This window comes from Mustela nivalis, assembly GCF_964662115.1.
Source record: "Mustela nivalis genome assembly, chromosome: 8".
Classification (NCBI taxonomy): Eukaryota; Metazoa; Chordata; class Mammalia; order Carnivora; family Mustelidae; genus Mustela; species Mustela nivalis.
Window position 1 is genome coordinate 81282259 of NC_139027.1, and position 14062 is coordinate 81296320.

The window sequence follows — 14062 nt, forward strand, 5'->3', positions numbered from 1 at the left end:
ATGTCTAAAAATCAGACGTCCTGGGTACTTTGAGGAGTGTTTCTTAGTATATTTGTGATTTAGCTTGATTCTCTTTATTGAAGTCATTACCCTGTACTTTCCAGACAACCTTTGTGGGTTTCTTCTCTTTCTGTGGTTAAGTGCTGTTTAAGAAGCTGAGTCACGTGGGTGTTAGTCAATTCTCCTGAACTTAGAGCTTTCTGTGACTTGATCTTGTTTGCGGCAGGTACGTTTCCTGCAAGCATTGAACATCCTCATTCATCCAAAAGTCCCTCTAGTGGTCACTGTCGTGGAAGCCCAGGGAAGTAGCTGGGTCCAGGCCTCCCAGGAGCCTATAGACTGGTAGAAGATTTTGTCATTTTGGCAGATTTGCTCTGGAGACAGTACTCCTTATTGATGCTGGTGACCTTAAGGAATTTACATGTCCATGAAACTCTTTGAGCTTATACTGAAGACATCTCCTCCTCACATTTCTTTGTCTTGTGGTTTACTTGTTTGTTAATTATGTTCTACTCCTTCCTTTCTCTTTCTCCCACAGTTGATTTTGGTGTGAGTGCTCAGCTTGACCGGACGGTTGGGAGGAGAAATACCTTCATAGGCACCCCTTACTGGATGGCTCCTGAGGTCATCGCCTGTGATGAGAACCCAGATGCCACCTACGATTACAGAGTAAGAGGCACCTGCTTTCTTGGCCTTCACTGGGTCCCTAGTGTTCCTGAGGGATAGGGGCTCAGGTTACAGATTGCACACCCCACCCCTTATCCGTTCATGCTGTTATGAGGAGTGAGGAACACTTGGAAACCTTGGAACACTTGGAAACCTTGTTGCAGGTGCACATTTTCTGGGACATTATTGAGATGCTGTCTTGTTGTTCTTCGTTCCCTGTCACCTTTGTTCTCCTTACTAAGTAATATACTGCTTTCACAGCAGTGGAAGTCACTGTCTTGTGCATAGAGCTTTTTGTCATGAGTAAGTTACTCTGCCCTGTTTGCCATCCTTTTAAACTTGAAGAATCTATTATAATCAGATATTTATTATTCTTTAAAAATGTTGTTAGAATATATAGCAGTTACTTGATCTATGTGAAATTTTAGAGTATTGTTAAAGAGCTTTACAGCTTGATTTGGTACAAATATATTTAAATTATTCGAGTGACCTCTAGAGATTATCAATAATGCATCTTTTTTTTTTTTTTTAAAGATTTTATTTATTTATTTGACAGAGAGAGATCACAGTAGGAGAGAGGAAGGGAAGAGATCACAGAGAGAGAGGAAGGGAAGTAGGGCCCCTGCTGAGCAGAGAGCCCGATGTGGGACTCGATCCCAGGACCCTGAGATCATGACCTGAGCCGAAGGCAGCGGCTTAACCCACTGAGCCACCCAGGCGCCCCAATAATGCATCTTTTTGATCCCATTGTAAAACCATATTTGATCATCAGATTTGGGTTGAATATGTTTGCAAAAATTATTTTTTTAAAAAATTGTTTTGCTGTGATTAAATGAGTCAGTGCTTATGTTCCTGTTAATGTTATTCAAACTTGAGTTCATATCTTTACACTCTCTTGTGTATTTTAGTATTTATTACAAATACCCAATTAATGAAACTCATTTTAAATATATGGTATGGTGAAATTTTTATTTTATTTTTCATATGCTGAAGTATTAGATTAATAGATTATAATAATATTAATAGATTATATAGACTATATGACTTTTCAGTCTTGAATATATCATTTTTGTTATCTCCAAAATTTGAAAACATCTTCCAGCATACCCAAAATACTATCATGCTTAAGTAAATGAAAATAATTTCTTGGGGCACCTTGGTGGCTCAGTTGGTTAAGCATCTGACTTTGGCTCAAGTCATGATCTCAAGAGTCCTGGGATTGATCCCTGAATCAGGGTCCCTGCTCTGTGGACATTCTGCTTGTCCCTTTCCCTTTGCCCTTTCACCTGCTTTTGCTCTCTCTGTCTCACAAATAAATAAATAAATAAATCTTTAAAAAATAATTTCTTAATAAGGAGCCTATACTTAGAGCCAACTGGTTTGTATCTGACTTATTCAAACTAGTGTTTAATATAAGGCAAGGCATTCTATTTGGCTGTTTGGCCATAGAATATCTATTAATCAAGGCTTACCAACCCTTCTCCCTTTTTTTTTTTCATGACATGGACAAATCATCCAGATTTGTCTTGCCATTTTTGAATTTTAACTTTACAATCTTTGTAAGGCATTTACCTTATTTCTTATAAACTGGAGAAATTCAATTAGTATAAAGAAAAACCTAAAGCAGGATTGCCTCGGGAGGTGGGGTATGGTTTGTGTTGCATCACACCAAGAGGCATGGAACATCTGCCTCTCTCACTACTGATGTTGCTACTGGGTCAAGTTGGGTAAAACCCCTCCTTTGCGCCCTGTAGTAGAGAAAATCTCAAAATTAAGGGAGAAATTTGTGGGCCTGTCCTTCTTCTAATCAAACATGTATTTGAATTGTGTAACATAATTATAGGTTATTTAGAAAATGCTTAAACTGAGCAACTTTAATTTTTTCATTAGAATAGCATATAAACAAGAGAATGTGAATGATAATAACTACCCATTGTCTGCTTTTATTTTTTTTTCCCCAAAGATTTTATTTATTTACCAGAGAGACGGAGATCACAAGTAGGCTGAGAAGCAGGCAGAGAGAGAGGAGGAAGCAGGTTCCCTGCTGAGCAGAGAGCCTGATGCAGGGCTCGATCCCAGGACCCTGGGATCATGACCTGAGCTGAAGGCAGAGGCTTTAACCCACTGAGCCACCCAGGTGCCGCCATTGTCTGCTTTAAAAAATCTTGTTTGGATTTTAAGAAATCGGCTGAAAAAAGTTTATTCATTCATCAGCCAGTGTTTATTGAGGGCCTACCACATGCAAGTCACAATTCTGGGGATACTAAGGTAGGTGAATAAAACAGACAAAAGTGCCTGCCCTCATACGTACCTCAGTATCATCAAAGCCATCTATGAAAAACCCACAGCGAATATCATTCTCAATGGGGAAAAACTGAGAGCTTTTCCCCTAAGGTCAGGAGCACTGCAGGGATGTCCACTATCACCACTGCTATTCAGTATATGTGCTGCCGAAGCAAGCACTCACCCCTGCTATTCAATATAGTAGTACAAGTCTTATCCTCAATAATCAGACAAAAGAAGAAATTAAAGGCATCCGAATTGGCAAAGAAGAAGTCAGACTCTCACTCTTTGCAGATGATATGATTCTTTATGTGGAAAACCCAAAAGACTCCACCCCAAAACTACTAGAAATCAAAAAGGAATTCAGTAAAGTGTCAGGATATAAAAATCAATGCACAGAAATCGGTTGCATTTCTGTATACCAACAGTGAGACAGAAGAAAGAGAAATTAAGGAGTCGATCCCATTTACAACTGTATGCAAAACCATAAGATGCCTAGGAAAAAACCTAACCAAAGAGGCAAAGGATCTGTACTCAGAAAACGATTAAGTACTCATGAAAGAAATTGAGGAAGACAAAAAGAAATGGAAAAACGTCCCATGCTCATGGATTGAAAGAACAAATATTGTGAAAATGTCTATGCTACCTAAAGCAATCTACACATTTAATGCAATCCCTATCAAAATACCATCCATTTTTTTTTCAAAGAAATGGAACAAATAATCCTAAAATTTATATGGAACCAGAAAAAGACCCTGAATAGCCAGAGGAATGTTGAAAAGAAAACCGAGCTGGCAGCATCACAATTCCAGACTTCAAGCTCTATTACAAAGCTGTCATCATCAAGACAGTATGGTACTGGCACAAAAACAGACATAAAAATCAATGAAACAGAATAGAGAGCCCAGAATTAGACCCTCAGCTCTATGGTCAACTAATATTTGACAAAGCACGAAAGAATGTGCAATTGAAAAACACAGTCTCTACAACAAATGGTGCTTGGAAAATTGGGCAGCCACAAGCAAAAGAATGAAGATGGACCATTTCTTTATATCACACACAAAAATAGACTCAAAATGGATGAAAGACCTCATATGAGACAGGAATCCACCAAAATCCTTGAGGAGAACACAGGCAGCAACGTCTTTGACCTCAGCCACAGCAACTTCTTTCTAGAAACATTGCCAAAGTCAAGGGAAGCAAGGCAAAAATGAACTATTGGGACTTCATCAAGATCAAAAGCTTTTGCACAGCAAAGGAAACAGTCAACAGAACCAAAAGACAACCAACAGCATGGGAGAAGATATTTGCAAATAACATAACAGATAAAGGACTAGTATCCAAAGTTTATAATGAACTTCTCAAACTCAAAACCCAAACGACAAATAATCCAATCAAGAAACGGGAAGAAGACATGAACAGACATTTTAGCAAAGAAGACATCCAGATGGCCAACAGATACATGAAAAAGTGAAATACAAATCAAAACCACAGTGAGATACCACCTCACACTAGTCAGAAAATTAACAAGTCAAGAAACAACAGGCATTGGCAAGGATGCCGAAAAAGGGGAATCCCCCTACACTGTTGGTGGGAATGCAAACTAGTGCAGCCACTCTGAAGAATAGTATGGAGGTCCCTCAAAAAGTTGAAAATAAGGCTACCCTATGACCCAACAATCGCACTACTGGGTATTTACCCTAAAGATACAAATGTAGTGATCTGAAGGGGTATGTACACCTGGACGTTTATAGCAGCAGTGTCCACAATAGCCAAACTATGGAAAGAACCTAGATGTCCATCAATAGATGAATGGATAAAGAAGATGTGGTACATTTATACAATGGAATATTATGCAGCCATCAAAAATTCAAAATTTGCCATTTGTAACTAGAGAGTATTATGCTAAGAAATAAGTCAATCAGAGAAAGACAATTGTCATATGATTTCTCTGATATGAGGAATTTGAGAGGCGGGGGTGGTTGTGGGGGGTAGGAAAGGATAAAATGAAACAAGATGGAATCAGGAGTGAGACAAACCATAAGGGACTCTTAATCTCAGGAAACAAACTGAGGGTTTGTAGGGGGTGGTGTATAGGGACAGGGTGGCTGGGTTATGGACATTGGGGAGGGTATGTGCTATGGTGAGTGCTGTGAAATGTGTAAGCCTGATGTTTCATAGATATGTACCTTTGGGGGAAATAATACATTATACATTATACATTAAAAAAAAAAAAAGTGCCTGCCCTCATGGAACTTGTATTTGAGTGGGGAGTAAATTAAAATCAAGTTTTAAAATTAATATTTCCGGGGACTCGGAAGAGATTCCATGCATAGAAAGGCAGCTTATTGATTACCCATTATTAAAGTTTGAGTGGAGAGGCTCATCAGCAGTGTGAGTCAAATTAGTGAACTCTGGTAGATTTTATTAATTCATCTGTTGGACCTTTTATAGAAGAGTGCTTTCTAGCCTTTACAGTTCAAAAAAAATTTTATTTCAAGTATAATTAACACATAGTGTTATAGTAGTTTCAGGTTAGCCTTTAAAATTTTAACATCTTAATTAAATTTGAGATAGTGGCATAAAACATAAAATTTAACATAAATCTGGTCCAGGAGTCTAAGTTACTGAATGTAAAGAAATGAAACATACTGGGGCGCCTGGGTGGCTCAATGGGTTAAAGCCTCTGCCTTCGGCTTGGATCATGATCTCAGGGTCCTGGGATCAAGCCCTGCATCAGGCTCTCTGCTCAGTGGGGAGCCTGCTTCCTCCTCTCTCTGCCTGCCTCTCTGCCTGCTTGTGATCTCTGTCAAATAAATAAATAAAATCTTTAAAAAAAAAAAAAAAGAAAGAAATGAAACATACTGAGCAACAGAGTATGCAGTGACACAGAGCAGCTTTTCTATAGGCCACCTCTACTTCAGTCATAGATGTGGGTGGTTCTAATTAGCAAACCAATTTCATCTTTGTTTTTTCATTCATTCATTCATTCATTCATTCATTTAGAAATTTTTCTTGCATATGTATTTGCTTTTAATTTCATGGCAGACTTCTTTTCAGAAATGCCTTTGTATCATTTGTATGAGTAACCAGCCGTAGTAAGTTAGTGGCTTCATGTCTAATCTGGTACCTGTATATACTGTTTTATTTTTGCAGAGTGACCTTTGGTCTTGTGGTATTACAGCCATTGAGATGGCAGAAGGTGCTCCCCGTAAGTAACGTTCTTTGCTTTTTAGCCCAGTTGTTGTATGTGACTTAAACCTAGTCTCAAGTCTTCAAACAGAATGGTTTCATGGGTAAAGCCATTCCTGGTGGGACATTCAGATGAAGGAAGCATAAAAACAGTGAAGTTTTAGATGTAAAATGATTCTTGGCATCCACCGTTCCTTTTGAAGATCCTTGAAGTCTGTAGGTTACATTTTATCTGTTTAAGTTGTATTCAGGTATATGACATGAAATTATGATGACATTAGATAATAGGCAGTAGTTTTCATTTTACACTTTAAACTTCAGTGAAACTAAATCCTAGCACGTGTAACTGGTCCTAACACATGAAATTTTAGTAATACTTAAGTTTGACTTGACAGAGGCATAACTTTTTATCTGTAGAATAAGGTCTGGGTTTATTTTAGGTTTTTTGTTTTATTTTTATTTTATTTTATTTTATTTTTTTGGTTGCTTGTGAAATTTCCTTCTCCTTTGAATTAACTGAATGCCAGCTTCATAAAATTGATTTTTGAGCTGAGACGGTGTAGAACTTCAGAGAACAGAAACAAAACAGCGTTATTTGCTGTCCCCTTAAGAAAAGGGGTATACAGAGAATGTATACTTGTCTGCTGGATAGTTGCTGCTGAATAAATATTTGTTGAATGAATGAAAAAAATTTCCAATGCCTAAAAATTAGTTCGCAGTACAAGAAATGGATGTCAGTCTTGACCAACATATGTTTCCTCATGTTTCCGTCTGAGGAATTGAGGCAGGGGCTCATTGCCAGATCCTTTGTTTCAGTTTTCTTTCACAGTGGGAATAGATTGTCTTCTTTGGTCCCCATTTCCCAGCTGCCTTGTAAGATTCTCATGAAGGTAAATAAACACACAAAAATGCGTATTACCTATTGTGACATGTTAATATGTGCATATGCCCCAAACATAGCTCTATTGGATAAGTGATGGAAGTACAAACGGTACTTGCACAGAATCTAATAGTCTCTTTTATTCTGTATTCTTTGTTCCTTCCTAGAATGACAGCGAACGAACAGTTAACATTGCGGGAGGTCTTTATTGCCACTCACCCTGTCTAGGCACTGTATGAATGCCTTTACAAGCCTTGCCTGATATAATCTGCACCACGACTCCATGATAATAAAATTATTTTCATTTCAGTCTTATAGATGATTTAGAAACTTAAGCTGTTCACTCCCTTAAAACTGTGAATCTGTATTTACCTTTGATTTACGAAAACTTTCAATGTCAATTTGAAATTGTATAGTCTTCTTGTTGCTCTTGACCTCTCGATATTTTGCTGTGTTTAAATGGGGAACTCAGGGTATGCCCTAGGGCTCATTGCTGAATGTCTAGACTGCTTGACATAAAGATTGTCAGACAGGTGATGGGACAGCACATTTGATATTTTGAGTGAGCCCTAGAAATTACAAATGAGTAAAATAAGTACCATACTGACGCCACCATCTCCTCTCCCCAGCTCTCTGTGACATGCATCCAATGAGAGCACTGTTTCTCATTCCCAGAAACCCTCCTCCCAGGCTGAAGTCAAAAAAATGGTAAGCTATGTATGCTTTGTTGTTGTTGTTGCTCTTTCCTTTTTACAAAAAATTGTTCCTTTTCAGTTTCATTCCAAGACAAAATTCTAGGCATTCCAGTTCCCAAAGAACGTAACAAGTGCCCTGAAACTCCAGTTAAAAAGTGTCATTTTTAAAATGTTTTTTTCTTGATAAATTCTCTCTTAATTACAAAATAGTGACAAGTGACCATAGGAAACACTGTAACATGGTTAAGGAAAAAAGTTTCATTTTAATATTTAAGCCCTCTTGTAAGTGTAATACATTCCTAAGCGTTTACACGTTCAAAAGCAAAGCTGTACTGACTTTGCTGCTCCTCAGGTGAAATAGATTTGAATGCTAATGGAGACATTTACTGTAATTGTTGTAAAACACTGAAATTAAGTGCATCTTTTTTCATTCCAGAAATGGAAGGAATGGTCCTGTCTTTGGGCTGCCATCTTTCTCCCTGCAGCCCTCACATGTTTGCTCAAAAAAAGTCGCTTATCAGTGAAGGGCAATGATGGTGACCCTCCTCGGCAAAAGCATCAAGAATTTTGGTGGTGGGGGAAGCTGTTGATTGGGTTTAGTTTTAAAAAGTGTTGAGGGAAAGGATAGTGCTCTGTTTTCACCTGAGAATTTTGCTTACTTGTTTCCTCTTGAACTTTTTCCGAGTGCTCTCCTCACACTTCTGTCTCCACTCCAGCTCCTCATGCCCGTGGGCCCTCTCCCCTTTCCTTTCTGGTTTCCTGGGCTCATCTATCTTACTAGTGCCACACCCACTACCATGGTGGTTGCTTTCTCCTTCTGAAACTGTTCTCACTGGTTTTCCAGTTAAGTGATGTCTTCTCTTGGGTTCTTGACTCTAATTGTGAAATATGCACAAGATCTCAATTTCAAGCCTTCTTCTCTTCTGGAATTGGTCTTTTAGCTCTTTTAGCTCTTCCTATCTGCTCTGCTCTTGGTTGCTCATCTTCTGATGTCCTGTAGTTCTCTTTTCCTGTCTGTGGGCATTATATGCGCATGCGTAGTTTTACTCTTTGTTTCTCTCACACTTCTCCCTATTCCTCACTGTATCTCCCCACCTTTTGTTTGCTGGCAGGATTTTTCTCATTCTTTTTTATTCTGTCTTTAACCACACTCTGCTCCAGATAACTGAGCTTATCTAGTTTCACTTACCAGGTTTTAGAGAGTTCTCTTAAGGCAGTATGGTTGCCAATTTAGCCCTAATTGGCCTCTTGTATTGAAACTTGATAATTCTGGACATCTATGATGGCCAACTCTAGGGAAACCAAATGTGTATAGTGGGCATCACCAAGGAGTAAGCTGTGGGGCTGGGGTAGCACTATCCAACTAAATGAAGCAATGCTTTTTTTTTATTTTTAATGGAGTTTATGCTCTGTCTTCAGAGTACCGTGTAATTCACAAGTGTTTCAGCTGGCCGCACTCTTGATTATTCTGTCCATTACTTGCAGTTTGAGATTAACCACTGTGTGTATAATACAGTGATGTAGAGAGACAGATGTAGATGACAGATTCTTTGTGTGTTCTTACACAAAACTTTCTCTAAACTTAGATGCATTTTCATCCATTTACGTCATTGCTGCCATTTTGCCTAAGTATTCTAAAAGGATGAGATGATTGTACACCTAATGTTCTTCCTCCTTTCTGATTGCTGTCTTCCTATCCACCAATGTACATTGCTGCTGGTGGTTTTGGAGAAGTGTCAGCAAACCCTCTCCCAGCAGAACTTGACAATTGGTTTTAAAGAATATATTATAGATCATTGATTCCCAAATGTTAATTTGTAGACATGGTAGGTGAGAATCCCTTTGGAATCTTTTAATTTAGGGTTTCAGCCTCAAAGTGTTTCTGGTTTGTAGGTCCAAGGAATGACTCAGGTATTTATATTTCTGATAAACTCCTCAAGTGGTCTTTGTGAGCAATGGAATTGAGGAATCTCTGTGTTGAAACAGGTCCACTACAAGATTCTCAATAACCACAGGATAAAGTCGCAACTTTGAGTGACTTTGAGTGCCCTTCTCGGAGCTGACTCTGACCTATTTTTCTCTTCTTTTCTACTTTTCATACTAGTATCAGAAAACGATTCATTACTTTTTTGTACTTTTCTACCTTTGTTATGTTTTTTCCTTTTGTTTTGGAATGATGGCTTCTCTTTCCCTTCTCTAGAATATCAGCTATCCTATGTTTTCTTGATGTCTAACCTCCTGTAGCAGTAGTTCTTTTCTTTCTTCCTCTGGAAGTTTTATTACACATCTGCTGTTAGGTATACATATATTTCCTCCATTTTATTTCCTATGTGTATTTCTTATAAAGCCTAGCATAAACAAATGTAAATTGTTGATACATAAATATTTGTTGAATTGAAAAAAATGGTAAGTTTGAATGGAAATACAAGACAGTAGAAGTGATTCTTAAAAGCAGCGAAGTAATTGGAAAGAACTGATTTTCTAAATCACATTTTTAAGACTGAACAACTCATTCATTCAACAAAAATTTATTGCATACCTCTTGTGGTCTGCCCATGCTCAGTGTTGGGCATTGCTGACAAATTGAAAAATTGGAACCAGTTCCTGACCTGTACCTCAGCAGAGGAGACAGAAGGATAAACATGGTGTGTGCAGTCATTAAATGCAGATATCCTAGGGGAAAGATTCCTAATTTGGGGGCGCATAGGGGGTGGAGTGTGCCCGGAAAGCCCCACTTAAAGTACGATGCCTTACTTGAGTCTTAGAAGATAGGATGGGTGAGTGTTTCAGCCAAGGCTAGGGATGGGGGTTATCATGAGGCAGGCATGGAGAAACAGTCAAAAGTAGAAGTAGCTGGTAGGGTGAATGTAGATGACAAAGTCCTTACCCCCTTCAGAACTATTATGTATTTCTACATCTGTACTTTAAGCATAGAGAATTGATAGATAAATCAGTTGGAAACTGATTGAAATGTCATATTAACAGGTTCAAGGGCCCCAGCCTTTGGTCACTTACCTGACTTCTTATCTCTGTCCGTCCTTGTCTTTTAGGTTCCACGCATCTGCTGTCTCTGTCTGCCTTCATTTTCACAAAAGCCTCCCTTTACCCCCTTGCCTTCTCAGTGATTAATAAGCAACAATAAGTGAATAATTCAGTGACTAATAAGCAACCTTACATTTAAACCCAGTTTGTTTAAATCTGACTTCCTTCAAAGCTCTCTGTTGGTGATTTATTGTCGTGATGTGACATAACTCTTCAACCATGTTTAAATGATGCTTCTTATCCACCATGGTCCCGAGTTCCTAATACTATCCTGTGCATTTGGAGAATGTTCACAGTGAATTCTGAATCTCTTATATGTTTTCAGACTAATTATTCACTCATATTAGGGAGTCTTGCTCTTTGGCGTAGAAATTTGATGATCCTTTTTACTTCCTCTTACAGGTCAAAGAAATTTTTTAGTTTTATAGAAGGGTGCCTGGTGAAGAATTACATGCAGCGACCCTCCACAGAGCAGCTTTTGAAACATCCTTTTATAAGGGATCAGCCAAATGAAAGGCAAGTGAGAATCCAGCTTAAGGACCATATAGACCGGACCAGAAAGAAGAGAGGAGAGAAAGGTACTGACCTGTTTTTTATTTTCATTTTGAAAACATAGTATTTTAGGTTTTTTCCTCTAGAATAGGTTTCTCCCTTTCCACCCAGGAGTGTGTGCTTTCTTTGCCAGGACTGGAGTAGCTTGTGTCTGCTCTTCAGGTCAGTCATGAGCCTTGGGTCCAGCCTGGCTCAGGTTGAGCTGACCAGAACTGCATGGTGTGTCGCCAGGCAGACACCAGAGAGACAGTGCTGTAGCTGGTCAACATGGGAGGCTGTTTCTCTCATTCCCCCTCAGGAGCATGTCTTCGTGCTGCTCTTTTTACTTCCTTAAGGGTGTTTGTGTTCTGAGTGCATCACTCAAGGGTTATTGAGCATCAGCTGTGACTGTCCATATCGGTGTGCTCACTCGTTTCTCTTCTGCTCAAGAACCCCTTTGGTTTCTTACTGCCTAACTCTGCTGGTGGCGTGGTCCAGCCTGACTACTTTTTTCTCATTACGGCATAACACAGACACGCCCTTATGTCAATCATTTAATGTCCCTTTCTGTTCCCAGTATCTTGGTTTTGTATCTTTACATGTTTTGTGCCCACCTGCCTGAAGTGCCCTATGTTCCCCTCTGTCCAGCAAGGTACGGTCAGACTTCATCCCTGTTTTTCCAGCCCTCCCTATTGCCTCGAGTCATGGTGATCTTTGTGTTTTGTGACTTCTTACCATAACTTTCTAGAACAACATTTAAATACCTGGCATCATGGTAATAAATATTTCTTGACATTCAAACTTCAAGATCAAAGAAGAAACTAAATAAAGTGCAAGTTCGAGGTGATAAGAGTTGTTCACAGCCCTCTTTGGAGGACGGTACTGAGCTATTTACATGTTCATTTCAGTCTTCAGAGCTAAATCATCAGTGATGCTCACAACTTTCTGGCCCTCTGATATATTCAGTTATAAAAGTAATTAAGCTTTGTACGTTAAGCTGTGTAGTTACAAGTGAACTAAAGTTTGAAAGTAAAGCTTTTTCTTAGGGAAAAGTTATTTTTACATTGGATAATTTTCCCAGTATTTATTTTCTTAATGATAGCTCAGAGTCCAGGAACATTTGCTATGTGCCAAGTGTTTACCAGATGCTCAGCCTCGAGACTCGTGCACATTTGCAGGTTGGAACAGTGGAGCACTTTATCTTCATTTTTTAGTTTTCAAGTTACAGTGGCCTTTTTCCCCATTGGCTTTCACTTACCTTTCAAATACCCTCATCCTTGCGTCAAAAAGGAATAGTTTATAATACAAAACTTTAAACGTAACACAGTACTATTTGAAGGAGTCCAAAGATTATTTAGGTTGGAATTTCCTTTAGAAGCTAGCTTATTTTAATCTTCCTGAAAATTAAATAGTTTTGATTGTCTAGCAATGAAAAGAACTAATGTCATAGATGGTAACTGCTGAAGTTGTAGATATATTAATCTACAATTATATATGATATAGACTGAACCCCATTTTAAGTAGCCAGACTTGTTTTTCTTACCAGGACACTGACTTTCAACTTCGTATCTCTGAAAAAAGTTGGAAGTGTGTTTTGTGAATTGATTTATTTTGTAGATCTCTTTGGCCTTTCTAGTTTTGATTACTCTCTGGAGTGCAATGCTCCCTCAAAGTTAGGTACTGACATTAGGTACAGGGTCTAATAAAATGGACTGTTACTTTGGGGAAAATGGCATAAAACCTGTTGAAGTGAAAACAGGTGACTCATGTTGGAACTTGGTCTTAATCTGGTGAAAGGAGAGCAACTTTTCTTTCCTGCTTTTGCTGTATTGTTTCTGCATCTGTTTTTCCCTGCCTTCATCTTTGTAACTTGTGGGAACATTTAATTTTGTGTCTTTATGCTTTGAGTGTCTCCTGTGCTTCACCCACGGTCAGTCCTGCAGAACTTTCTCCTGGTTTTGTTAGCTCCCTAAGTGCCAACAATAACCAAATGACTTCTCCTAGTTGCCTTAGTTTGGGCCGTTAAGTCTCTTTCTTTCACATTTTGGCATCAAGGGTTCTTTCCAAATTTGCTGATGCTTTGGGGCCGCTTTTCTTATGTGTGCAGAGTTGAGAGCCCTTCTCACCGCCCTATACCCCCTCCCCAGTGCATCCCATGAGGAGTGGTCTTGAATGTAGTGGAATCTGCTCTTCCATGCAAAGTAAGGGTAGCCCTGGGAATGCTGCTGTTTACTGATTGTGGGAATTGGATGTCACGCTCCTCCTACCTCCAGGTTCTCTGTACACATTATTTTCATAAAGGACATATTGTTTGTATTCTGCTGTTACACTCTTGGAGATGCTTGCCTATACATGCTTGTGTCATGATTTGTGAACTGTCCCATTTATCTTGTCCTTTTCTTTGTAGATGAAACCGAGTATGAGTACAGTGGAAGTGAGGAAGAAGAGGAGGAAGTGCCTGAACAGGAAGGAGAGCCAAGGTGATGATAAAGCCTCACTTTATCATTGTAATTGAACTCACTTTATCATTTTAAATGAACTCACTGTTCAACTTCCTGCATTATGAAGAAATTGTTTCATATCGATGCCAGAATTTCAAGAAATCTTCAAGTGCCTTAGAAGTGCCTTAACATCTTCATTCTTTTTCATCCTTTGAAAGATATCTATTAAACATTCTCACCTTCTGGATCCTCTTATCCAGTGGTGCTTTCCTGAGATTGCATTGTTTCTCCTCCCCTATCACGTGGCAGTGCATAGGGCTGTTTGGTTCTGG

The 14062-nt window shown here is 38.9% G+C and overlaps 1 protein-coding gene across 50 annotated transcripts in view; it reads left to right on the forward strand.

The window, feature by feature from the left end:
- MAP4K4 (mitogen-activated protein kinase kinase kinase kinase 4) overlaps positions 1 to 14062 on the forward strand; it is a 195561-nt gene that overhangs the window by 123187 nt on the left and 58312 nt on the right. For all 50 annotated transcript variants that reach the window (XM_082747104.1, XM_082747118.1, XM_082747114.1 and 47 more), the window contains exons 7-11: positions 539 to 669; positions 6106 to 6160; positions 7651 to 7729; positions 11161 to 11336; positions 13697 to 13769. In XM_082747104.1, coding sequence (XP_082603230.1) covers positions 539 to 669; positions 6106 to 6160; positions 7651 to 7729; positions 11161 to 11336; positions 13697 to 13769 — 514 coding nt within the window. The remainder of the gene's footprint in view (positions 1 to 538; positions 670 to 6105; positions 6161 to 7650; positions 7730 to 11160; positions 11337 to 13696; positions 13770 to 14062) is intronic.